The sequence below is a fragment of the Haliotis cracherodii genome, unplaced genomic scaffold (assembly GCF_022045235.1).
Source record: "Haliotis cracherodii isolate W230 unplaced genomic scaffold, xgHalCrac1.p SCAF_13, whole genome shotgun sequence".
In the NCBI taxonomy this organism is placed as follows: Eukaryota; Metazoa; Mollusca; class Gastropoda; order Lepetellida; family Haliotidae; genus Haliotis; species Haliotis cracherodii.
In genome coordinates, this window is record NW_027266268.1 from 5758232 (window position 1) to 5784507 (window position 26276).

Sequence of the window (26276 nt, forward strand, 5' to 3'; positions counted from 1 at the left end):
TCAGGAATTAGTGCTTGAAGCGCTATCATGGCGGATAACATGTTCCGATGTAAACTTATTAGGCGTCAGTTTTTATTGTAAAGAGGATTTTCTTCATTCTTTTGCCACAGACATGGAAGACATTGAAGATGAGGGGGATTTAAACCTAAACGATGACCTGATAGACCAATGTGATGAAATCAGGGTTATTGCTGCAAAGGTGAGCTTAGAGTTTGTTCTGTTTTCGATCAAAACAGAGTATGTGGCTATGCCGATCAGTTGATCACCACAGTATAAATGACCAATCGTCAACTCGAGAGACGTTACTTCCCTGGTAATTGCATCGTTAATGTTTGTCTTTTTATATTAATGTCATGACATGACATTATAATGAGCTAAAAAGAACCTACACCGTCTAGATACCCTTTAGAATGGATTAAGTTCATCCGAGCTGTGGGGTGTGGTGTTGATCGTGTCAATGTGATTACACGGTATAACTCGGATGGCCTTTATGTGTCATTGGTCCCCGATGGTGTGGATTTTGTTGTCGGTTAATAGTACATGGTAATCACAAGAGCACATTTGCACTGTAATTAATGGCATAAATGATAAATAACTCATGGTGTCAAAGATAGTATAGGGGAGCACATGTCACTAAGACAAGCAACCAGTTTTTGTGAGAATCTGTCAGAAGCGAACATGAGACCATGAGACTTTTAGCCTGACAGCTAACTGACTGAGCCACGCCCACACTTAAACTTCGTGCCAATGTACGTGTACACATGAATGACATGGTAGTTAATACTTCGTTGAGTGATTTTGTGACAGAAAAGTGTTGGAGGAAACACAGTATGGATAATGTTGATCATAGTCAGGAAAGAGGAGTGAAATTGGCAAGTATAGCCACGTGTGTGAGTCAGCTTTTGAATCATTACTGAGCAGTGTAATGAGTGAAAGTGGCGGCTTGAGTGGAAGTACCAGGACAGTTTCCTGTAGCCAAAATAATTGACGCTAAACCATTTCATTTTTATGTTTTTTGTGTGAAGAATATTATAAAAGCATCAGAGAATTGAAAAGCAATTCACAACAAGTGCATATTTTCCATGCTTGGACTCTTCAGCTTCTGTCCTTTAAAATGCATGAGAAGTAGGAACAACCCCCTTTGACTCCCAGCACAGTTATTTACCTGTCGTTTTCATTAAAAAACCAGAGCCTAACCAAACCTAACTGATTGATTGCAAAAGATGTCCCACGTTAGATAGTGTTTGGAGTGGTGACATTTGGATGTGTGCATCATCAATAATTATATACCTAACAAACTGCATTCCTGTGCATAAAAATAAAACATAACTGAATTTATGATAGATAATAGATAGACATTTTCTCCGATTGATAAATGGCACATGTATTAGCAGACATATTCCCCAATTGATAAATGGTACATGTATAAGCAGACATATTCCCCCATTTGATAAATGGTACATGTATTAGCAGACATATTCCCCGATTGATAAATGGTACATGTATTAGCAGACATATTCCCCCATTTGATAAATGGTACATGTATAAGCAGACATATTCCCCCATTTGATAAATGGTACATGTATTAGCAGACATATTCCCCGATTGATAAATGGTACATGTATTAGCAGACATATTCCCCCATTTGATAAATGGTACATGTATAAGCAGACATATTCCCCCATTTGATAAATGGTACATGTATTAGCAGACATATTCCCCGATTGATAAATGGTACATGTATAAGCAGACATATTCCCCCATTTGATAAATGGTACATGTATTAGCAGACATATTCCCCGATTGATAAATGGTACATGTATAAGCAGACATATTCCCCCATTTGATAAATGGTACATGTATTAACAGACATATTCCCAGATTGATAAATGGTACATGTATTAGCAGACATATTCCCCCAAATGATAAATGGTACATGTATTAGCAGACATATTCCCCGATTGATAAATGGTACATGTATTAGCAGACATATTCCCCGATTGATAAATGGTACATGTATTAGCATACATATTCTCCAATTGATAAATGGTGCATGTATTAGCAGACATATTCCCCAATTGATAAATGGTACATGTATTAGCATACATATTCTCCGACTGATAAATGGTACATGTATTAGCAGACATATTCCCCAATTGATAAATGGTACATGTATTAGCAGACATATTCCCCGATTGATAAATGGTACATGTATTTGTTGTCATGTATATTGATAAAACATCATATAGTAATAGAAAAATACTTACTGATTACCTTGAAACGACTTCAGCACTTACCTTCAAGCTTCCTGTTCTAAACTGGGATGTCCAGTGATGTTCCCTTGATCACCAGCCTTCATATCCCAATGATAGAAAGTTAACAACTGCTAACACGAAATGATTGTGCGTTCTTGTTATAAAAAGGCCCAGTGATCTGGGATGAAGGTTAGAGCATTCTGGTATAAGGTCGTCATTAGCTGATGGGTGAATATTTGATGAGGGTTTGATGTGGAGGAGAAAAAGTTCACACACACCACATAGATGCTCAGTTCGGTGCACGGAGGGTATGGGTTGAGATGAGGGAGTGACGTTTGATGCAGTATTGCCCTTCATTTTGTTGAAACTCCTCAACACACTAGGTGACTGACCATTTGATAATCTTTGGGTTGGTGGGACACTGGGATATTTTTTTTAAATTGTTTCAGAAAATATTGCCAAAATATAATTTCAGCTCAGGTTTTTTTATCAACATCCAATTTTGTTTGTTTTCTGCATATGCTGGATGTCATGAAAAATATATGTTGTTGAAAAAAGATTTGTTTGGCTGTTTCTGTCAGAGAAATTCATTGTATGTTTTGAACTAGTGATTCAAAACATATTCTCAAATAGAAATCCCAGACTCTGCAGCACCCATCCCTCTCATGCAATGCCCCATCCCTCCGTTCCCACCCCTGCTCTCCCTCCATGCAGCACCCCCTCCCTGCCATGCCGCCTCTCTTTCCTTCCATGCAGCACCCTTCCCTTTCATATAGCACCCCTCTCCCTTCCATGCAACACCCCATCCCTCCGTTGCCACCCGTCCTCCCTCCATGCACAGCACCCCATCCCTCCATGCAGCACCCCCTCCCTGCCATGCCGCCTCTCTTTCCCTCCATGCAGCACCCCCTCCCTGCCATGCCGCCTCTCTTTCCTCCATGCAGCACCCCCTCCCTGCCATGCCGCCTCTCTTTCCTCCATGCAGCACCCCCTCCCTGCCATGCTGCCTCTCTTTCCTTCCATGCAGCACCCTTCCCTTTCATATAGCACCCCTCTCCCTTCCATGCAACACCCCATCCCTCCATGCACAGCACCCCCTCCCTCCATGCAGCACCCCCTCCCTGCCATGCCGCCTCACTTTCCTTCCATGCAGCACCCTTCCCTTTCATATAGCACCCCTCTCCCTTCCATGCAACACCCCATCCCTCCGTTGCCACCCCTGTCTCCCTCCATGCAGCACCCCCTCCCTGCCATGCCGCCTCTCTTTCCCTCCATGCAGCACCCCCTCCCTGCCATGCCGCCTCTCTTTCCTCCATGCAGCACCCCCTCCCTGCCATGCCGCCTCTCTTTCCTCCATGCAGCACCCCCTCCCTGCCATGCTGCCTCTCTTTCCTTCCATGCAGCACCCTTCCCTTTCATATAGCACCCCTCTCCCTTCCATGCAACACCCCATCCCTCCGTTGCCACCCCTGTCTCCCTCCATGCAGCACCCCCTTCCCTCCATGTAGCACCCCTCTCCCTTACAGTGATTTGGGGTTAGATTAGGTCCCCAGCAATCTATGCTAGTTGTAAGAGGTGACTAAATAGATAGGGTGGTCCAGCTCAGTGGCGTGGTCGTTTGTGTATCATTGTAACCCGATGGTGTGGTTTGTCTGGTCCAGACTCGATTATTTATAGGCTGCCGTCCTATAGCTAGAACATTGATGAGTACATTGCCGAGTACAACTTTTACCAAACAGAAAATTGTAATGACAATGACATCTAGCTCATATGGGAACTGTGTTGCCACTGTCCATAGATCCACGACCGTCCAGGTACATGTTGTATGAATAATTCATGGACTACGTCCATGGAAGGTTACGGACTATGGAAGGTTACGATCACCTACTCTAGTGAGACATGTACAGTTCTGGGATTGTATTGTGTGCTGGGAAAATATGTTATTCTCAATGGACACTCTGGATTAATATTTGATTGAGGAATCAGTGGGGTAGCCTAAGTGGGTTCGATTCCTTACATGGATACAATGTAGGAAACCTATTTCTAGGCTGTGATATTGCTGGACTATTGCTGAAACATAAATCATTCACTCACTCTTGTTTTGTTTGTTTGTTTATTGTTTAACTTCTTGTGTGTCTGACACAGTTGATAGTCACAGACACAACCCTTTTGCCGAGTGTGTCTGACACAGTTGATAGTCACAGACACAACTCTATTGCCGAGTGTGTCTGACACAGTTGATAGTCACAGACACAACTCTATTGCCGAGTGTGTCTGACACAGTTGATAGTCACAGACACAACTCTATTGCCGAGTGTGTCTGCCACAGTTGATAGTCACAGACACAACTCTATTGCTGCATGTCTGACACAGTGGATAGTCACAGACACAACTCTATTGCCGAGTGTGTCTGACACAGTTGATAGTCACAGACACAACCCTTTTGCCGAGTGTCTGACACAGTTGATAGTCACAGACACAACTCTATTGCCGAGTGTGTCTGCCACAGTTGATAGTCACAGACACAACTCTATTGCCGCATGTCTGCCCCAGTTGATAGTCACAGACACAACCCTATTGCTGAGTGTGTCTGCCACAGTTGTTAGTCACAGGCACAACCCTATTGCCGCGTGTGTCTGCCACAGTTGATAGTCACAGACACAACTCTGTTGCCGAGTGTGTCTGCCACAGTTGATAGTCACAGGCACAACCCTATTGCTGAGTGTGTCTGCCACCGTTGATAGTCACAGACACAACCCTATTGCCGAGTGTGTCTGCCACAGTTGATAGTCACAGACACAACCCTATTGCCGAGTGTGTCTGCCACAGTTGATAGTCACAGACACAACCCTATTGCTGAGTGTGTCTGCCACAGTTGATAGTCACAGACACAACTCTATTGCCGAGTGTGTCTGCCAAAGTTGATAGTCACAGACACAACCCTATTGCCGCGTGTCTGACACAGTTGATAGTCACAGACACAACCCTATTGCTGAGTGTGTCTGCCACAGTTGATAGTCACAGACACAACCCTATTGCCGCGTGTGTCTGACCCAGTTGATAGTCACAGACACAACCCTATTGCTGAGTGTGTCTGCCACAGTTGTTAGTCACAGGCACAACCCTATTGCCGCGTGTGTCTGCCACAGTTGATAGTCACAGACACAACTCTGTTGCCGAGTGTGTCTGCCACAGTTGATAGTCACAGGCACAACCCTATTGCTGAGTGTGTCTGCCACCGTTGATAGTCACAGACACAACCCTATTGCCGAGTGTGTCTGCCACAGTTGATAGTCACAGACACAACCCTATTGCTGAGTGTGTCTGCCACAGTTGATAGTCACAGGCACAACCCTATTGCCGCGTGTGTCTGCCACAGTTGATAGTCACAGACACAACTCTGTTGCCGAGTGTGTCTGCCACAGTTGATAGTCACAGGCACAACCCTATTGCTGAGTGTGTCTGCCACCGTTGATAGTCACAGACACAACCCTATTGCCGAGTGTGTCTGCCACAGTTGATAGTCACCGACACAACCCTATTGCCGAGTGTGTCTGCCACAGTTGATAGTCACAGACACAACCCTATTGCTGAGTGTGTCTGCCACAGTTGATAGTCACAGACACAACTCTATTGCCGAGTGTGTCTGCCAAAGTTGATAGTCACAGACACAACCCTATTGCCGCGTGTGTCTGACACAGTTGATAGTCACAGACACAACCCTATTGCTGAGTGTGTCTGCCACAGTTGATAGTCACAGACACAACCCTATTGCCGCGTGTGTCTGACCCAGTTGATAGTCACAGACACAACCCTATTGCTGAGTGTGTCTGCCACAGTTGATAGTCACAGACACAACTCTATTGCTGAGTGTGTCTGACACAGTTGATAGTCACAGACACAACCCTATTGCCGCGTGTGTCTGACACAGTTGATAGTCACAGACACAACCCTATTGCTGAGTGTGTCTGCCATGAAAAGGTCTGATAGTACATGTACCTTCTTATACCCAATTCATATGGATAATTAATTATGTTCGTTAACTGGGGAGACTTAACGAGCTGTAGCCACACCCTGAGTGAGATGATGGGGTAGATAGTCGATGATGCTGTTCTAGAGAGCTGCGTCGGTAAGTTACTACACCACATGTTGATGGCCTCAGACCTTCACATCACTAATTGACTACCCCATGGTTGCAAGGTAAACAAACCGTTTGTGAGTGTTTTGGAAAACAAGTGAAAACTCATTTACCATGTGTTTACTGGAGAGAAATGAAAGATAAAATGGCAGGAAGTTTACAACAATTATGATTATTCTTTTACTGTATTGAAGGAGGTAGCTATATTTAGACTTGGCGCCAATTCTTACTACTACTAGCTTAGGATGACATCATTTCACAAGGGTTTAAGAGGGAGGGGTTCCATGTTTTTCCTTTGGCATGTTGTGACTTGCCGCCCAAACATCTCTATTAGTCCATAAGCATAAAATAGCTAAGATGTGATTAAATCATGATTATCACTGAAGTAGTTATGGATATAAAGTTATGAGTTTAAATATTGTAAAGTAATGGCCATTTTGTCGCCTCGCTAAAACAACATGGGGTTTGGGGGGGCTCACTCAACGGCTTGAATAAATGCTTTCGTGAGTAAATTTAATCTTTAATTACCAAAGTAGGTACAAAACACTTTATTCGCAGCATCAAACAAACATGGCTGATTGGTGTCTGGTATAGTGCATGTGTACCGATAAATATACTACTCAAAAGAAGTTGAGGACCACCCGATTTTTTCATATTACTACAGTTAATCTGTTATGGCATGGCAGATTAAATATGGGTTAGACCCCGAGGATCCGATGTTTAATCATTGAAATGGCCTTTTAAACCCCGAGGCACAGAGATTAAGATATTATAGATTAAGTATCGGTTAGATCACAAGGATCAGATGTTCAATCGTTGAAATGTTCAGGTAAACCCTGAGGCATGGAGCCATCTCAACGATTTAACATCAGATCCTCCTGGCTAAACCTATTCATACCATGACCAACATTCATAGTACCTAAAATGCTTAAAATGCTTATATTGTTTTGTTAAAGGTATTTTGAAAGTTATTCGGGAACTCTGTTCTTAACTGTATGTGAGTCAGCTCTGCATGATGCACATGAAATGTGTTCCCCGAGCCTTCCGCGCATGTGCCTCGCCCTTTGTCGACTCGGGTTATAAAATGCATGTCCCGGGGCAAGTATACCATTTATTTTGGACAAATTCGAGCACATTACAGCTTTAGAAATTGGCACTAGTCCTATAGTCCTTGCCAAACTGCCCAATGGTAAAGGTATTATAAGGGCTGGTAGAAATTCGCCCTTTTTAAGGGTTTTGCTATATATTATCATTATAAGGACTAGTTGACGAAAACTGTTAGTTTCTAACCCTGCATTTATCAATCACCTAAACAGTTCTTGCCCATGTTGATGTGCCTATTATGAGCAAACCTGATCAAGATAATAGTAATTTCTGTTTGTTTCGTTGAACGTTAACCTACCAAATCACATGTACATACAATGCATCAAGTAACATAAAACATACTGCATAAAACACATGTTTTGCTGTTCATAAACGGATTAACTATTATCTGTAAACTATCTGATGTAAGTATATATTCATTGTTAATTTCATTCAAATTTCTTCCATGTTGCCATGGCAGAAGACTAGACTCGTTAACCTTCGGTGTGGACTTCGTAGGTTTGAATACCCCTGGCGAAGCATGTTTTTCAAGAAATCGTTCTATCATCAAGGTTAATGATAGCGATAAAAGGAGTTAACATAGTGCTATAATCTTTGACGCGACGGTAAATCCCATTTCACCTCACCTTGAATCTTTTGACATAAGGTTTATGACAAGGACTGCTTGACATTAGTTTTTCTTATTTTTTATCAATTTTAAGAAAGTGTTGAAAAAGCATTTCTCAGATGTGGTATCAATGTCAATTGATTTTCCAGCCAAACATACAGAGTATCTCATCTCGTTTTGAATAAATAATGACTGCTGAAGATTTGTGTAGCATGACAAGCATGGAGAAAGACATGGCTTGATTGCCAGTATTTTTAATGAAAACATGCTCAGTGAAACATGAAACTACAATATACCAATCATTGTGGTAATATATTTGGTGTTCAATAGCATGCATTTGTCGATAGTTAGAAGAACTGAATGATATTTCAATGCCTTCAGTTGACTGCCTCCATGGTCTTGTGGTAGAGCATCCGCCCGGAGAGCGGAAGGTCTGGAGTTCGATCCCAGGCTGTGTCATACCAAAAGACGTGAAAAGATGGTCCTTGTTTTACCCTGTCTGGCGCTCGGCATTAAGGGGCTAAAACAAGGCACCAGTCGGCTCGGAGTCAGTATACTGTGTCTGAGTGGGGTATTCATGTTAAACTGCGGCATGATATCTCAGTGAGCTCGCACTATAAATCAGCATCAGTCCAGACTAGTACAAGCTGGTACACACACACGTGCATGCACGTAGCTATATAAATGCAATAATCGCAACGTTAAACCCCATTTCACCTAACCTCACCTATGCCTTCAATTCTGGCTGTAACTATAATGATAGGACTATGGTAACAATAAACTTAAAATTGAATACCTATCTCGATAGAAAGGTCACAGTACTATACACGGAAACCGTATGTACTTTGTCAAGCTAAAGAAGACATTTTCATCCTCAAATGAATGAAGTGGGATGTATTGGTTTAGTGGAGGTGGTCCATATCGTGAGATGTACTGGTTTAGTGAGGGTTGTTCATATCGTGAGATGTACAAGTTTAGTGAGGGTGGTTCATATTGTGAGATGTATTGGTTTAGTGAGGTTGTCTATATTGTGAGATGTATATATTGGTTTAGTGGGGTGGTCCATATTGTGAGATGTATTGTTTTAGTGAGGGTGTCCATATTGTGAGGTATATTGGTTAAGTCAGGGTGTCCATATTGTGAGATGTATATATTGGTTTAGTGAGGGTGTCCATATTGTGAGATGTATTGGTTTAGTGAGGGTGTCCATATTGTGAACTGTACTGGTTTAGTGAGGGTGTCCATATTGTGAGATGTACTAGTTTAGTGAGGGTTGTTCATATTGTGGGATGTATTCATTTAGTGGGGGGGTTCAAGGTGGGGTGTAAGCTGCCTGCTTGAACTTAGATTTTCACCAACTACACAAATAAATGATCTTAAAAATAAAATGGTGGTGTTTGGGGGGAGACACGACCTTCTTGAACCCACCCACTCGGATCTGTCAGTGTACATCACTCAAACACAGAGCCTGTGAAACTGGTATGACAGGGACGCAGGTATTGAGTGTGACTACAGATTCAGTTGAAAAGTAAACATTCATTATCACACTATACAGAGCAGAAAAAATAAGAGTGCACAGTGTCAGTGTGACTTGTCATAAAACATCGTACGATGTCAACACAACATGGAAGCACCTGCTAAGTATTCTATATTCCACTGTGTTGTGTCTGATCTCATCCTCAACTGACGGTGGAGCCCACTCAATCAGGGAGCATCCATTATTCACAAGCAAAGTTACGCGGAAACAGCAGATTAATTATGAATGTGGACCTCAGTTGAGGATCTTCTCTCCGATACATATAAACAGTGTGACTTCATTGGGCTGCCTTGTCCTAGCAACTGATTGTGTATTGGGTCGTTTATATACACTCTGTCTCGTAGCGAGAATCTGAGCTGGATTTGGGTAGTGTCAGGTGATTTTCAGTTGGATGAAACGACGATGGTGCTAGAGCTGTTCTATGGGGAAATATGTCAATAAGGTTGGTTGTGTTTGTTCATCATCATTTGTAATGAGGGATTTATCCATGAATTTTTGTTTGATTCCGATATTGGACTCTGATATTGGAATGAATATTCATTTAGAAATATTAATATTGAGTTTTTTATGACTTTCTTCAGAATATCCATTTCAGGTGCTAGGTACAATTTTCATTATTGTAGTCACTATGTACTACTATAGCTTTGATGTACCAGTAGAGTAGTGACAATAGTTGTCAATGGAAGGTGATGGATGCTGATGTGTGACCTGGCCTCGATGATACCTTGGAGTGCAGAGACTAGCAATCATACAGTAAATCTGAACCCTGATTATGTGGACAGATTCTCTTAATGGTCAAGTGCCTCTGTGGTCTAGTGGATAGAGCGTCCAACCAGAGAGTTGAAGGTGCGGGGTTCGATCCCCGACTGTGTCATACCAAGACGTTAAAAGATGGTACTTGTTGTTACCCTGCCTGGTACTTGGCATTAAGTGGATAAAACAAGGACTTGTTGACTCAAAGTCAGTTCTCAGTGTCCGACTGGGGTATCCATGTTAAACTGTAGCATGGTATCTCATTGGACTAGTAATGTAACACTGGCATTTGTCCGGAATAGTACAAACACATGTCCATGTTTGTTGCTATGTTGGTGTCATAATTTTCTATGCGACATTATTTCATCCTATTTCATCTCAGCTCACCTCTTGATGATCTAAGATTTGTTAGATTTGTGATCGGCAGATTATTCAGTATCTATCAGAGAAATCAGGACTTTTTTATAGCTATTGTGAAGGGATATAGTACACTATTTGAGCAAACATGGTAAAATTACAGCACAATCTGACTAAAGATGCCGAAGTCTTGATCTTACCGTGTAGTCTGTGGTCCGAAGAACAAGTCTGTCAAAAATTTCTTTCGGTCTAGTAAGCTTTGCTATTAAACTCCATCCATTTATGCTCGATTTTACTAATAATTATGTCAAGTGACAGGTTCGGGCTAGTAGACACAAAAGTCTTTTTTCAACATTTTGAATGATGATGTCATGGACATGAAACTGTTTATCATTCATGATATAGATGTGAATTTTGACAGCACTCCTTGACTTTTGTTGAATATTTTGATAAATGTAATTGATGAGCTTCGCAATATGATTCAAAAGTTCACTACTGATTCACTATTTTTCAAGGACTCCTATTGGCTGTTATGGGTGCAACAATAAGGAAAGCCACGATGCGATATGTATCTCGATACACCAGAATAACAAAGCTTAGGAACAATGAACTGAAAAGTTTTATTTTAAATTTTGAGGAAACAAATGACATCACGTACATGACACTCACTAATCAGGATGCAGAAAATCCTCTCAGAGTGAGTGAGTTGGGTTTAATGCCGCTTTTAACAGTATTCCAGTTATATCACGGCGTGTCAGCTTAATGTTGGAGGAAAGCCCGAAGTGATGCAGGTCTCAGACGTTTACCATTTTGGTGAATCCCATGATCACGGATATGGTACTGACAACCCTAGAAACATAATCGGGGCGGACCGGGATTCGAACCCACAATCATAGGTTTCTGGTGTGTCCAAGGGGCGCAACTCTGCACAGCGAATTGTGGCACCTCAGACGACGGCCACCCGTGCCCCCAAAATCCTCTCAGAACTGTCTCCCAAATATACAGTTTGTATCATGTATTGAGATGCACATCTGGATATATGGTGTATTGTATGTATGGCCATGTATGATAATGACATTATTGGATGTATCATGTATGTGTGTCATGTTCAGTCACCCGTCCTGACCCCAAGTGGGATTCTGAGTTAAAATTGGTCCCTAGCAACCTATGCTGGCTCAGTGCTGATTGCTTTTTTAAATAATGCTTGATCACTCATTTGGCATGGTTATAGGGGTCGATTTAACCTCAGGCTCATAGTCCTGTGGCCAGTTAAAATTACAAAGGGCTTGCAGAAAAGTAACCTAGATGGCCCGTCTGGCTGGTCAAAATTGGGCTCTTCTCTGTGTATGTTTAATTATTTTAATTGGACACTGCTCATGAATCATGTAATTTTGATGAGAAAATATTATGGGGAGTGACTCAGATCATGTGTATGGTTAACTCAAAGGAAGATATATGTCGATCATCCTCTTGATAGAATGAAAACTGGCCGCCATTTTGTAATGTTGTGTACAACAACATCTTTATTTGTTCATAAGTCACCACAAAGTGAGGTAAATGGAAGACGAGATTTGATCTCGGAGAGCAGGAAAAGACATTTTACATGTTTTAGGTCTGAGGAGTTCTAAAATTTTGAAAGCACCGCTAAGTGGCTACGCGACCTCAGGTTTGTCCAATTCGCGGCCTCCACCATTTAGGTGTAGGCCAGTTTGGAGAATGGCCAGTAACTTTTAGAAGGAGCAAGCCCTGCTGGCTGCATACAAAAGTTGTCATTCCCTCTGTATGTGATGCAGCACTTGGTTGGTATGTATAGTTAATATGCGAACTGTTCCTCAGAACTGGACCCATCCTGCAAGTGTGTCCTTGGCCCGCCTTGACCAGGTGAAGACCACTGTCTATAACCTGGGCCTTGCTGACCCACGTGACCTCAAGGCTCCATCGGTGTATGATCGGAACCGCAGAAACCAGTTCCTGTCCGAAATCCAGACAGACCCACCATTGTCAACTGTAAACCTACAGAAGAATGCATGGTAAGAAGATGTCCTAATACCATTAGTTCATACAGTGAAATAAGTGCATGAACTCATTAAGGACTGAAAATGTAGCCCAGTTAAATACCAGTCTATGTTATTAAGATTTCAGCAAGAGAAAAATCCCTCATTAGGCTAAAAAAATAATAGTCTTGGTTCTCAGGCCCCGCCCGCATCATCATAAAGCATTTTGTTTTTATTTCCATATTTAAAAAAGAAAAGAAATAGTCCTTAACTATTCCAAGTCCAACAGTAGTCAATTACAGTATTCCAGTACTTAACTCATCAAGGAATACATTTATGTAGGGAGGCCCTTTCCTAGGTTGATTGTGCACAATTATTTGGTTACACAACTGTTTATTTGGTTACACAACTGTTTATTTGGTTACACAACTGTATATTTGGTTCCAACTGTTTATTTGGCTACAGCAAAAACAACCAAAAAAAACAAAACAAAAGACACCGCCAGCCCGCACTATATTTTCAAAAACCATTGCCTGAGAACCAATTCTTTTATTTTTTTAAGCCTTAAATGTTTTGTTTTAAAGGGAAGTAACTCATCTCCCCCCAAACTGATCAAATGTACTTTCTTCAGCTTGTTCAGGAAAGAAACTTGAACTCATGTTCTAGCTGATGAAAAATTGAATGTTCTGTCTTCAGGGGAAGTAACTCATCCATCCCAGAGCTGATCAAACATCATAGCGAGGCCACAAAGACACCAACCAGGAAACGTCCTGCCAGCGCCAAAACAACTGGATGTACTCGGCCCCCTAGTGGCAGGAAGAACCGACCACAGAGTGCCAAAGACTTGCCGCAGACATCACCGGCAAGTGAACCAACAATCATTGCAGGTGAGGAGGCTATGTCTCTCTACTCTGAGACTTGAGTTTTGAAATGTAAACTGTTCATCAATCGGAATTGCAACCCGTGAAGATCCGGGGTAGAATAGGTCTTCGGCACCCCATGCTTACCGTATAAGGCGACTATGCGTGTCGTAAAAGGCAACTAACAGGATCGGGTGGTCAGGCTCACTGGCTCAATTGATGCATGTCATCGTATCCCAATTGTTTAGATTGATTTTCATGATATCAATCACTGAATTGTCTGGTCCAGACTCGATTATGTACAGACCGCCGTCATATAGCTGGAATATTGCTGAGTATGGTGTTACAAACTGAATTGGAAATTTCACAAGCACAAATAGTTATGTGGTTATTGCCCTTATGGAGAAGGTTTATGCAGCGATAGAAACAGTTTTAGTCCACTAGTCCTTATAATGATAACATATACATGATATAGTAAAACCCTTAAAAAGGGCAAATTTCTTTAGGATGCCTTATTTTTTAGCAGTTTGGCAAGATAGAACTTATGCCAGTTTCTAACGCTAGTTTATGGATGATATTTTTGACGAGATCTCACTTGATTAGCTAACCAAGAAATATCAATTACATTCATATTATCATAACCACCCCCCCCCCCCCAAAAAAAAAAATAGGTCACATCCACTAACCTGCTAACAGACTACTGTTTCCTGATTGGCTGATAATAGAATGGGCGGGGCTTGTGTTGCACTCAACCATGTCACACATTATATATTGTTGTCCAATTTCTTTGTTTTATTGATTAGATAAGCAGTCTGTGAAGTTGTTCAGGTGAAGGTGTTAGTTCATTCTTTCATAAATGCAAAAATTATTGAAGTCAATTGTTGAATGGCATACTGCCAGACTGTGAAGATACCAATATCACATCTACCATGTTTTATGAAGTGAAATTGCAATCATGGGTAATACTTACTGGCACATATGATAGGGATACAGATGTGTTTGTTTTCAAGTGCTCCACAGGGCATACTCTTAAAGATGTTCACAATGTGCCCTTTGGAATTCAAGTGTGCCAACAAGAACACTACTGTTCACCCATCCTTAGACTCAGTGAATGTCAATTCACGTTGTTGAGAGGATAATAAGTTTGTTTTCTTCCCATTCTGATGATACACCTTTCAAATTCTGAATACCAATGTTTATTATGTAAAGGGAAAAAATTAAAACAATTTTTTTTAAATATTATGAAATTATCTTATTTATTGCATATTTAAATGGTAATTATGCAAGTATGTGAGTCATACTGTGAATTAAGCATGTTCATGGAAAAGTCATTGGAATTTGTCAGGGTAATAGTGTATGGACCCTTTATTGTTTTATAGTGAAAGGGTCCAAGTATGATCCAAACGGGCGCCCCCCACGCAGACCAGGTGTGGGGTCGGCAACCGGGCTTGGATGGGTTGGTCCCCCTGCTGGGCTGCGCATCGACATGGACATGATCAACCCCAACATCGCTGCAGACTCAAACACAACAATTGAGTCAGGTAAGTGTCACCTGTTGTCATTACTTCAGCTTAAAATGGGGATTTCATGAAATGTCCAGTTACTATAGTTGTAATCTTGGGATAAACCCTTTGTTTATTTCCATTCCTGGAAATGTTATGAGTCTTCAGTGATGGTTTGCTGCTTCCAGAATATGGTCACTATGAGTTCTCTACCAGTGGAGCGCCCCCTGCCCCATGTGTGTCACCGGAACCAGGGGAGGGAACTCTGGATAATATCAGTGATGTTGAGTGAGTACAAAGTTTAAACATTACTCAACAGATCTTTCAACAACTTATGACAAGGCTCTTTCGTGACCTTTCTCATTGGGATGTTTCACATTTTGATACAGGTTCAATGGAAAGTAGTGTTAGAGCCGCAAATCTTCCAAAATAATTACATACACGTATGATTGTCTACCCTTGACCTCCCTATTCCTGTGTGAAGGTCATGTACCAGTTCTGTTTGTTGACTATAATTTTAATTCTATTACCTTGCTCTCCCTGCTGCTGTGTGAAGGTCTCTTCCCCGTGAGAGCCTAGTTCTAGCTGTTGAAAACGATTATACATCTCTACCCTTGACCTCCCTATTCTGATGTGAAGGTCATGTACCACTTCTGTTTGTTGAATATAATTTTAATTCTATAACTTTTCTCTCCCTGTTCCTATGTGAAGTGGGGCAGTAGAGTAGACTGGTTGTTAAAGCGTTCACTCGTCACACGAATACCCGTGTGTTCAATTCCCCACATGACTGCAATGTGTGAAGCCCATTTCTTGCTGGAATTTCTCGCCGTAATATTGCTGAAATATTGCAAAAAGTGGCATAAAACCATACTAACTCACTCACTCACTCCTATGTGAAGGTCTGTGAGAGCCCTGTTCTATCTATTGAATATAATTACACCTCTCAAACCTTGACCTCATTGTCCTTATTCCCATGACCAGGTCGCTGCCCTGTGAGAGTCACAAGTCCTACCTGCTCCGGAAGCCGACGCCGGAACCCATCCATCTGTCTCTACCTAAAGCTGAGGATGAGGAAGCAGACATGGATGAACTGGACACCGAGCGGTGAGGGGATGCGTGCACAAGAATACCTGTATCTTTGAGCAGGCATGTGTGTCTGGCTGTGTGTGTGTGTGTGTGTGTGTGTGTGTTTTTGAACTGGACACCGAGCGGTGAGGGGATGCGTGCTTGAGAATACCTGTATCTTTGAGCAGTCATGTGTGTCTGGCTGTGTCTGTGTGTGTGTGTCTGTATCTTTGCTTTTGTCTGTGTCTGTGTTTGTCAGTGTAAGCCATCCATTTGTCTCTACCTAAAGCTGAGGATGAGGAAGCAGACATGGATGAACTGGACACCGAGCGGTGAGGGGATGCGTGCACGAGAATACCTGTATCTTTGAGCAGGCATGTGTGTCTGGCTGTGTGTGTGTGTGTGTGTGTGTTTTTGAACTGGACACCGAGCGGTGAGGGGATGCGTGCACGAGAATACCTGTATCTTTGAGCAGGCATGTGTGTCTGGCTGTGTCTGTGTGTGTGTGTGTGTCTTTGCTTTTGTCTGTGTCTGTGTTTGTCAGTGTAAGCCTGACTGTCTGTGTCTCGTATATGTGTGCCTGTGTGTATGTACGTGTGATAGTCTTGTGTGTATCAAGTGTACACCCTGGTATACAGTACACAATGTAGACCTGATGCTCAGGCCAACACTAAGCCAACTGATCATCACAATTCTGTTCCGAGTGTTCTCCTAAGTATTCTCATTTGTGCCATAACGATGCTTCCACTCTGAACCTATATAATCAGGTTGAGATTGATTTGGGCTGTCTTGTTACAGTCACAAAGGAATTTGGGGGTAATCTCAGTAAATTGTCTCAGTAAGTCTCCCTGAAATGGGCGAATGTCCTCCGCTCATTCCAACAGGTGTTACATACAAGTACATGATGTGGTTCTCGTAGAGGGCTGAACATAATACTTGTTACATTTATGAGATATTGAGAGCTTGTGAGCACCTCACCTCAAATATACTGGTGCATTAAAGCCTGTATGCAAGGAGTATTTTAAAAGCCCATCATCCAATTATGTTTTTTTCATTTTATATGGGCATCATTTAACAGTTTAACATTCAATCCAATATTTCTTTAGGTATCTCCCTAAGTCAGTGCTAATCCTATCTGTGACACATTCTTATTGATATTGTGACTTTCCATCTCATTCCCAGGCTGCTCCGGGAGGCTGAGAGCCACACCACCACCATCAACACCTCCAACAACAACAACACCAACAACAACAACAACAAGTCGAGCCGACTCGTCAAGTACAACCAGCGCTCTGGAATCTCCTACATTGACACGCTGCCTGTGGATAACAGCAACTTGTCCCCTCGGGATGAGGAACAGGTCTCTGGGAGACGGAGCCCAAGTCTGTACGACGTGAACGCCCGCACTCTTCCTGTGTCTCCAACTACGACCACTCCCATGCAGCACATGAGTCGACTAAACGTGCGGAGTGCAGGCCGGGCCGGAGTGCTCATCAGGGAGGACCGTAACGTCACGGTTGACATCACCCCAAGGAATGCGGGACGTAAAGTGGCGACTCTCTCTGCTGGCAGGCGGGGCATGGCTAAAAATAAATTTTCACGTTCTGATTACAGTCATGTAAGAAGTCGGATTAATTCCGGTGTAGATTCGTCTACGATGTTAGTAGAGAAAAAGATGGTGCATGGTGATATTGTCACTCATGATCATGACACACTTGGCCTTGAACTTGATGTGAGGCCAGTGACACGTAACCACGTCCCAGTTCCGCCTGTTGTTCCCACAGTAACAGTTCGCTATGACGACACTGAAAGTGAAAAAAGCAACACAAAGGAAACGCAGGAAAAAAAGAAAAAGATTCGTAAAGAAATTGATTTAATTACAATGGTATCTCAAGTCAGTTTGACAGAGAGTGAAGACAACAATGAAGACGATGGGGATGAAAAATCAAGCGTTTTGTCCGTGAACAACACCAATCATTCACATCTACGGAAAAACATCACAAAGTTCCTACATCCACCGTCTAATCCAAAACTATACAAATCTCAAACAGAAAAGAATTACTACGAAGTGGCGATGAGAACCGACCGGGGTAAATCCCCGGAGAGGAATTGCAGTGAGGAGAAGGAGAACTTGATCTACAAGTCCATAAAGACGTTCGAGTTCGACGACAATATGCCGGTGGAGAAGACCGAACGTAGTATCATCCCAGGAACTCTCATATCCACCACTAAACCCAGGGAGAAGCTGGCCGTGGCCGTTGACTATCTGGAACAGAAAAGGATGTCCCCCAGGAACAGTGCTGTATCTATCAAGGTGAGGAGTTGCCTCCCTTATTGACCTTCAGGATCTGCAAATAATGGATCTAACTTAACTGGAAGCAACAACTGCCAGTCTAGCTACTGCCAGTAGTCCTGTCATGCTTAGACTGTTTTGCCAACACATGATGCAATATTATGATTCTAGCCGTGATAAGACTTCAGCCGTTGTGTGCATGTACTAAAAACCTAATGCTTCCACAATCTACTGTAAGAGGTATAACACCTACACTCTCATCCAAAGGGTGGTAGGGTAGCCTACTGGTTAAAGCGTTCACTGATCATACTGAAGGCCTGGTTCGATTCCACTGAAATTTGTGATACCCTTATCTAATGTTTCCTGCCGTTGCTGAAATTTTGCTAAAATTGGCGTGAAACCATACTCAATCAAGACTGTCTTATTCAGGTTCCTGCCAAAACCAAGGAGCCGGAACCAGAGCCAGAGCCACCTGCCTCCACAAGTCTGGGGTTTGCCTCTTTGTCCCCAGAGGACCTCGAGATCCTTGCTAAGGCTGCAGCCAAGTCTGAAGAAAAGGTACAAACATGGGCTGTTGGAGTTTAGGGCCTACACATAAATGTCAAAACAAGATTCTGTCTGTCAAATGTAATAGTTTATAGTATCAGTGTGTGCCTGTTAGGGCTGGGCTGGGTAACTCGGGTACTCGGGTTGGGTTGGTACTGAGTAGGACCTGGGTACCCACAGGAGTACCCGGACCCGGGGGTTGGTCAAGTGATTATATTGTTTAATGGCAAAAATTATCTAGAACTCTATGGTAACACTATAAAGGACAAATGTTCACATTTCTTTCTGACTATATATATGCACACATTCCTTCTGACTTTATATGTTTACATAAAGATAAAACGTCCGTCATCTTCAGTGTATTCATGACAAGAGCGGTTTATATATGTATCTAAATACATTTTGACAGTAGTACGGTCAAACGTTTCCCAATCGGATGTTTTGAGACCTACAGCTGGTACCCGGGTAGGAATGGGTAAAAGTGGGGTGGGTACCCGGGTTAGTAAATGTAAACTCGTCCCAGCCCTATTGCAAGTAAGTAAAGATATGGTTACTATAATCTATAAACAAATTTGAATTGCAAGTACTTGAAAGAAAATATCGTGTTTAGATGTTTTAAGGACTCCTCCCCCTATTTCCAGACTCTCCTGACTCCTACCCCTATTTCCAGACTCTTCTGACTCCTCCCCCTATTTCCTGACTCCTCCCCCTGTCTAGACTCCTCCCCCTATTTCCTGACATCTGACTTCTCCCCTATTTCCTGACATCTGACTTCTCCCCTATTTCCTGACATCTGACTCCTCCCCCTATTTCCAGACTCTCTTGACTCCTCCCCCTATTTCCAGACTCTCTTGACTCCTCCCCTATTTCCTGACATCTCCTGACTCCTCCCCTATTTCCAGACTCTCCTGACTCCTCCCCCTGTCTACACTTCTCCTCCAAGGGCTGTCAAATTTTACTGTATAAGACTTCTCAGCGGGCACTATATGCACCGGGGGGCACGGGTGGCCCAGTCGTCTAAAGCCCAACAATTCACTGTGCAGAGTTTCGTCCCTTGGACACGCCCAAAACCTATGATTGTGTGTTCGAATCCCGGTTTGCCCCAATTATGTTTCTAGGTTTGTCAGCACCATGTCCGTGCTCATGGGTTTCACTGAAGTGGTAAACGTCTAAGACCTGCATCACTTCGGGCTTTTCTCTCACGTTAAGCTGATATAACTATAATACCGTTAAAAGTGGCGTTAAACCCAACTCACTCACTCTCACCCAAACTATGTGCCCTTGGCAGACTATTTAGGAAAACTTCATTATTTTACTCAAATTGGTCAGTGAAATACAAGTACCTGCTACGAAGCCATGGAATGATACAATCATAAGGCTAGTAGCAGTCAAGTTTCTATCTTCAAATCACTCGGCAGTGTGAGCAGACAACATCTCGCTATCGAAAACTTGAATCCAAATCCGAAATGAAATAATCTCACAAACTGTTGATGTAAACAGGTGTCATTGGATAAGACATAAAAGTATGCAGCTAAATATGCAAGTGTGTCACTGAGATTTATTTCCTGTTAGATGTAGACATAAAAGTGAAAATAATTAATTTCAAATTTTGTTTTATCGTAGGATTCATATTTTGTTTGTTTGAATTGCATGTTACATGTTTGGGAATTATTTGAGTGCAAAATTTAATAGGAAAGCATGAAAATTAGAGTATTGGCTGATTATAAAAAGGCAAATTCTGTGACTTTTCTGCAAATCTTTCTGTGATCTCGGAATCACAAAATCTTCCTGGGACTGCAGCATTTTTATGATACTGGTGAGGACACATATCAACACGTTGTTGGAATAGATATCAACACAATAGTTTGTCGGCCCACTGTCATGTGACCAAGTCATGTGACCACTGCATCGTCAAATCAATACCTCCATTGTAGAAATAGAAATATAGACTATAAAAAAGTCTGAAGTTATTCCTTTATGACTGTTTCTTTAATATGGTCTCTATGTAAATGTGTGAGTATTAGTGCTGGGAAGAGTCCAAAGTTACTACCAGGCCACCCGACCCCCTATTACCTGACCCTACCCGGGTACTCACTATTTACATACATGTATCAAACGATCAGTTTATGTGTACACTGAAGTTGACTGAAGCTTTGTATTTATTCAAACATGTACAAGTCAAAGGGAATGTGTTCATCGTTAGAAAGAAGTGTGAACATAAGCGTTGTATAAACAATGAGCTATAGTCAGCTTTTGTCATTAAACAATACTGTATTCAACATAATAAGCGTCCCTCTATAATAAGCGCCCATGGCAATATTTGCTAATATATTGGCTAGTGAACAATCCCAATTAGCACCCCTTCCGATTGATCAATGTACACAAGACTTATTTATTCATGTATAATACGCACTTGTGTGTTATATGCACCCTTACTTTAATATGGGCAATTAAATTCTGGAAAAAATATATCTGTCGTATATAAACATTTCAGGCTGTCAGAATAAACCACAAAATTTACAATCTTTCAACCTTTTTTTTTCACCAAAATATATTCTAATAAGAGCCCCCTATTTCTAATTTTGAGAGCACCCTGGGTGCTTATTACATCGAATCACATAACTAACCACGGTTGTGTGTAGTCCTGTGGGTACCTGGGTCCTACTCAGGACCCACCCAACCCGGGTACCCGAGTTACCCATCCCAGCCCTAGTGAGTATATACCATTATTACTATTATATGGTTTCTGTGACTGTTTCCAGTTCAACAGCATGTTCTTGGCGCCCCCGGCTCCTCAACGTCGTGGAAGGTCAGCCAACACAAAGAGACACAAACCCAAGCGGGAACCCACAGCTGACGAAAATATCATCAAGATACACACAGAGAGCGTCATCTCCCTCAATGTCAGTAAAACTTTTGAACACTCAGTGTTTAATAATTGACTCGCCCACAACGATGTATTTTTGTGTTTAACAGATGGGTCAAGTCTAAAAAAAATGTCAAAACAGAAAATTAAGAATGTTTGTATTTTTGTTAAAAAGTTCAAAGACCTATTGTTATGAAATCAACTTGGCAAAATATTTTCTGTATTTTTAACTTCCTACATTTTTGCAAAGTGACCAAGAAAATTTGTAAAACCAGAAGTAAGATTGGCCTGGCACCAAGGGGATGAAATGGGGTTTAACATCACATGCATCGAGTGAGCGAGTGAGTGAGTGAGTGGGTGGGTGGGTTGTGAGTGAGTGAGTGAGTGAGTGAGTGCGTGAGTGAGTGAGTGAGTGAGTGAGTGGGTGGGTGGTTGGGTTGTGAGTGAGTCTCTGTGTGTCTGTGTGTGTCTGTGTGTGTCTGTGTGTGTGTGTGTGTGTGTGCTACCACTGAGATATCATGCTCAGTTTAATATGAACACCCCATGCACTGTCCGAGGCGACCAAGTCCTTGTTTTAGCCCCTTAATCATTGGCACTAATTTACATGTACTGAACTCAAACTAGCTGCCACCAGACTAGGATTTATCTAGGATTCCAAACGAAGTGCCCTTGGCAGGCAAATTTGGAAAAGTAGGATTATTTTGTTCAAAAATGGAATTTTTTAAAGTCCTCAATTTCTTAAATTCAGGGGTATTACAACATTGCATCCAATACAATAATGCCTCTGACTTTGTAGTGGTCCTGTTATCAGTGAAATACAAGTCACTTTTACAAACCATAATAGTAGTTATAACTATCTAAGCATGATTAACATGAATAGGGTAAATCTTCAATTTTTAAACTTATCCTATCTCGCTACGCATTTCTTTGTTCTTCTTTATTTCGATTCTATGTGGAAACATGCTTGATCAAAGTGTCCAGCTTCTGGAAACAGTTCACTCGAACACATCCCAGCATCACCATGGTTACTACCCAAACAAAAGGGTCACGCACTATAATCCTGTGCATAGCAACCTACACGAGAAACCATATGTTTTCGGGTGAAATGTTTTTAGAAGCTGGGAACTTGAAGAACGTTTCCACATAGGATCGAAAGAAGAAGAAAGAAATGCAGAGTGTGAGATTGGATAAGTATCATAAATATACAATTTCTTTTAAAATTTACAATTCCAAGTTGAGAATTTGCTGCTGATTTGGTGTCGAATATTGATCTCTGAATAGGACCAGATACATCCATGCCCAAAAAACCCCAGTGAGGATTAGCTACGGATAGTTGTTGAAATTATTCTTAAATTAATCATTGTCAGGTCATTGACAGGTGATAGATAGTTTGAAATACAGGCAATCAGTTTAATTACTTCTTTGAGATACTCTGTCATTCTTCTGAAGTCTTTTTGAAAGTCAGATTGTGATTGGTCACCAGGAACACCAGCCTCACCAGTCAGGGGGGTTGTTACTAAAGTGATCCATGTTGCTCAGTTTGTGCGTTGTATGAAGACAAGCTGCTTGGTTCTACAGATGCAGACAGATGCGGAGGATAACTCGATGCTCCGACCGACCTCCTGTCTCGTCACTTCGGACAGGAAACTGTGAGTCTCACAATCATTCATTGTTTTTTGCCTTATTGTTGAAATCCTTGACAATTGCAAACCACCCTTCACATAATAATCTAATTGAAGGTTAAGAAAACTTATTTATTTCTCAGTCTTGGTAATGGTACCAGATTTGTCCTTGTTAGTTTTGTTCTCACCCTTTTGCTTCGTCCCCCTATTTCCAGCCCGTCCTGACTCCTCTCCCTATATCCAGCCCGTCCTGACTCCTCTCCCTATATCCAGCCCCTCCTGACTCCTCCCCCTATTTCCGACCCTCCTGACTCCTCTCCTATTTCCAGACCCTCCTGACTCCTCCCTTATTTCCAGACCCTTCTGACTCCTCCCCTATTTCCGACCCTCCTGACTCCTCCCCTATTTCCAGACCCTCCTGACTCCTCCCCCTGTTTCCAGACCCTCCTGACTCCTCCCCCTATTTCTGACCCTCCTGACTCCTCCCCCTATTTCCAGACCCTCCTGACTCCTCCCCCTATTTCTGACCCTCCTGACCCCTCCCAATATTTCCAGACCCTCCTGACCCCTCCCCTATTTATGACCCTCCTGACTCCTCCCCTATTTCAAGACACACCTTACCCTTCCCCTATTCCAGACTCTTTTGACTCCTCCTCTTTATACAGACCCTTCTGACTGCACCCCCAAGACAGACCCTTCTGACCCCTCCCACTGCCACCTCCCACTGCCACCTCCTCCCACACTTACCCTCTGACTCAATAACCACCACCCTGATCCTGTGTTAATATTGCAGCAATGCTGACACTCGCAGGATACAGTCTGCCGCTACAGCAGAGAGAGGTCCTCGCTCCAGTAAAAGTAAGTGTTGACTGGTAGAATCACCACGATAAACAGAAAACATGTTGGAATTACCTGCCTCTGTTAATTGGTCAGTCAATATTGGCACCAGCAGGTCAGCCCATAATCTGAAATATATTAAAAGTGTTTTCCATACACATTGCAGAACCAAATTATACACAGTTACTATGTAGTGAGTGGTATACGCCTGACTTTCGTATTGCAATTTATTGCAATAATGATTTATTTATTGCGATACATAGCACAATAGATTGAATGCATTCTTTCATCTTTAATTTGTTAAAGAGCGGAATAAAAAGCTCCACGTCCTGGTCTTAAATGGACCCACATATCAGACTTTTTTGACAAATTCGTAGTCGTCCGCCATTTTGTTGGATGTTGTTATGGTCACAACGGATGACTAATAGACACATTTACAGGAAACCAATCTCATTAAACAGAGATCTTGGTTCTTGATGACGACATCCCATTCCAGGTCACATCAGAATGACCTTTGTCCAACCAATCAGAGCATCCCTTCCAGATCAGGAAACTGACAGTTGGAATGTGTTTATAACACCTCAAAAAGGTTAACACAGGGTATTCCAAATGACAGATACAGGATGTACGACTGATTCCGTCAAAATCATCGTTCATCTCTCGCATCAGTGGGATAAACATTTAAGGGAAGAGACTTTGCATAGCCCATGGGAAATACTGCCATACAATCTGAGGAAATACTGCCATACAATCTGATTGGCTAGTGTCTACTTCTTTTTAGTCATTATATTCGTCGCGAAAGGTCGTTCTGGTGTGACCTGTAATGGATGCCCTCAGATTTTTGTAAGGATGTAGCAAAAACTAAGATCTGATTTTAATGAGATTCGACAGGAAACTGGTCACAAATGGTTTCACCTTTTCGATTACAGGGCTGAGTTGCTAATATATGAAACTTTACCACGATGAATAAATGCATGAAACATGCAGTATACCGGTACATGGAAAATATTTGCCCGCTCCTTAAATAATCAGAAGTTTAAATGTAAGATTAGATAAAAGGTCCTGGCTCATTTATAACCTATGCTGTAACTTCCTGTCTGTTACAGAGCATTCGCCAAATACTGGCTCACCAACTTCATGCTGTAACTTCCTGTCTGTTACAGAACAGTACGCCAACTACTGGCTCACCAACTCCATGCTGTAACTTCCTGTCTGTTACAGAGCGATACGCCAAATACTGGCTCACCAACTGCATGCTATAACTTCCTGTCTGTTACAGAGCGGTACGCCAACTACTGGCTCACCAACTCCATGCTATAACTTCCTGTCTGTTACAGAGCGGTACGCCAACTACTAGCTCACCAACTCCATGCTGTAACTTCCTGTCTGTTACAGAGTGGTATGCCAACTACTGGCTCACCAACTCCATGCTGTAACTTCCTGGCTGTTATGGAGCGGTACGCCAACTACTGGCTCACCAACTCCATGCTATAACTTCCTGTCTGTTACAGAGCGGTACGCCAACTACTCACAGACTAACTTGTCCCGGAAGAAGGAGAGCTGGGACCCCGACAGCGTCGTCTACATCAACACCAAGAAGCCGTCCCATGATCTGGAGACAGAGGAGAACCTGGCGTGCCAGGAGATGCACACACGAATGGCAGAGCTGGGCTGCAATGTCAAGCCAGAGACGCTGGAGAGGTAGGTGTTGTCGCTGTCGGCACCTCACACTCCAAGTTATTATCTTCTGTTTTAGACCTGGATCCTGTGCCACAAAGGGATCTTTGTGCTGAAAATAATGTTTTGTTAGTGTATGGGAGTTATGATCGTGATAGTGCTGAGACTATTGTAAATCTCTATCAGAGTATGGCAGTTACGATCATCGTAGTGCTGAGACTATTGTAAATCTCTATCAGAGAATGGGAATTACGATCATCATA

The 26276-nt window shown here is 42.3% G+C and overlaps 1 protein-coding gene across 1 annotated transcript in view; it reads left to right on the forward strand.

The window, feature by feature from the left end:
• The first annotated feature begins 34 nt into the window (after positions 1–34).
• The window catches only part of LOC139458795 (uncharacterized), a 32162-nt gene continuing 5920 nt past the window's right edge, over positions 35–26276 (forward strand). Inside the window, exons 1-12 of the mRNA XM_071240213.1 lie at positions 35–199; positions 12588–12781; positions 13442–13632; positions 14985–15146; positions 15296–15395; positions 16089–16211; positions 17355–18486; positions 18895–19023; positions 21774–21914; positions 23456–23526; positions 24293–24357; positions 25848–26037. Of these exons, the coding sequence (XP_071096314.1) occupies positions 113–199; positions 12588–12781; positions 13442–13632; positions 14985–15146; positions 15296–15395; positions 16089–16211; positions 17355–18486; positions 18895–19023; positions 21774–21914; positions 23456–23526; positions 24293–24357; positions 25848–26037 (2585 nt within the window). The 5' untranslated portion in view covers positions 35–112. The remainder of the gene's footprint in view (positions 200–12587; positions 12782–13441; positions 13633–14984; positions 15147–15295; positions 15396–16088; positions 16212–17354; positions 18487–18894; positions 19024–21773; positions 21915–23455; positions 23527–24292; positions 24358–25847; positions 26038–26276) is intronic.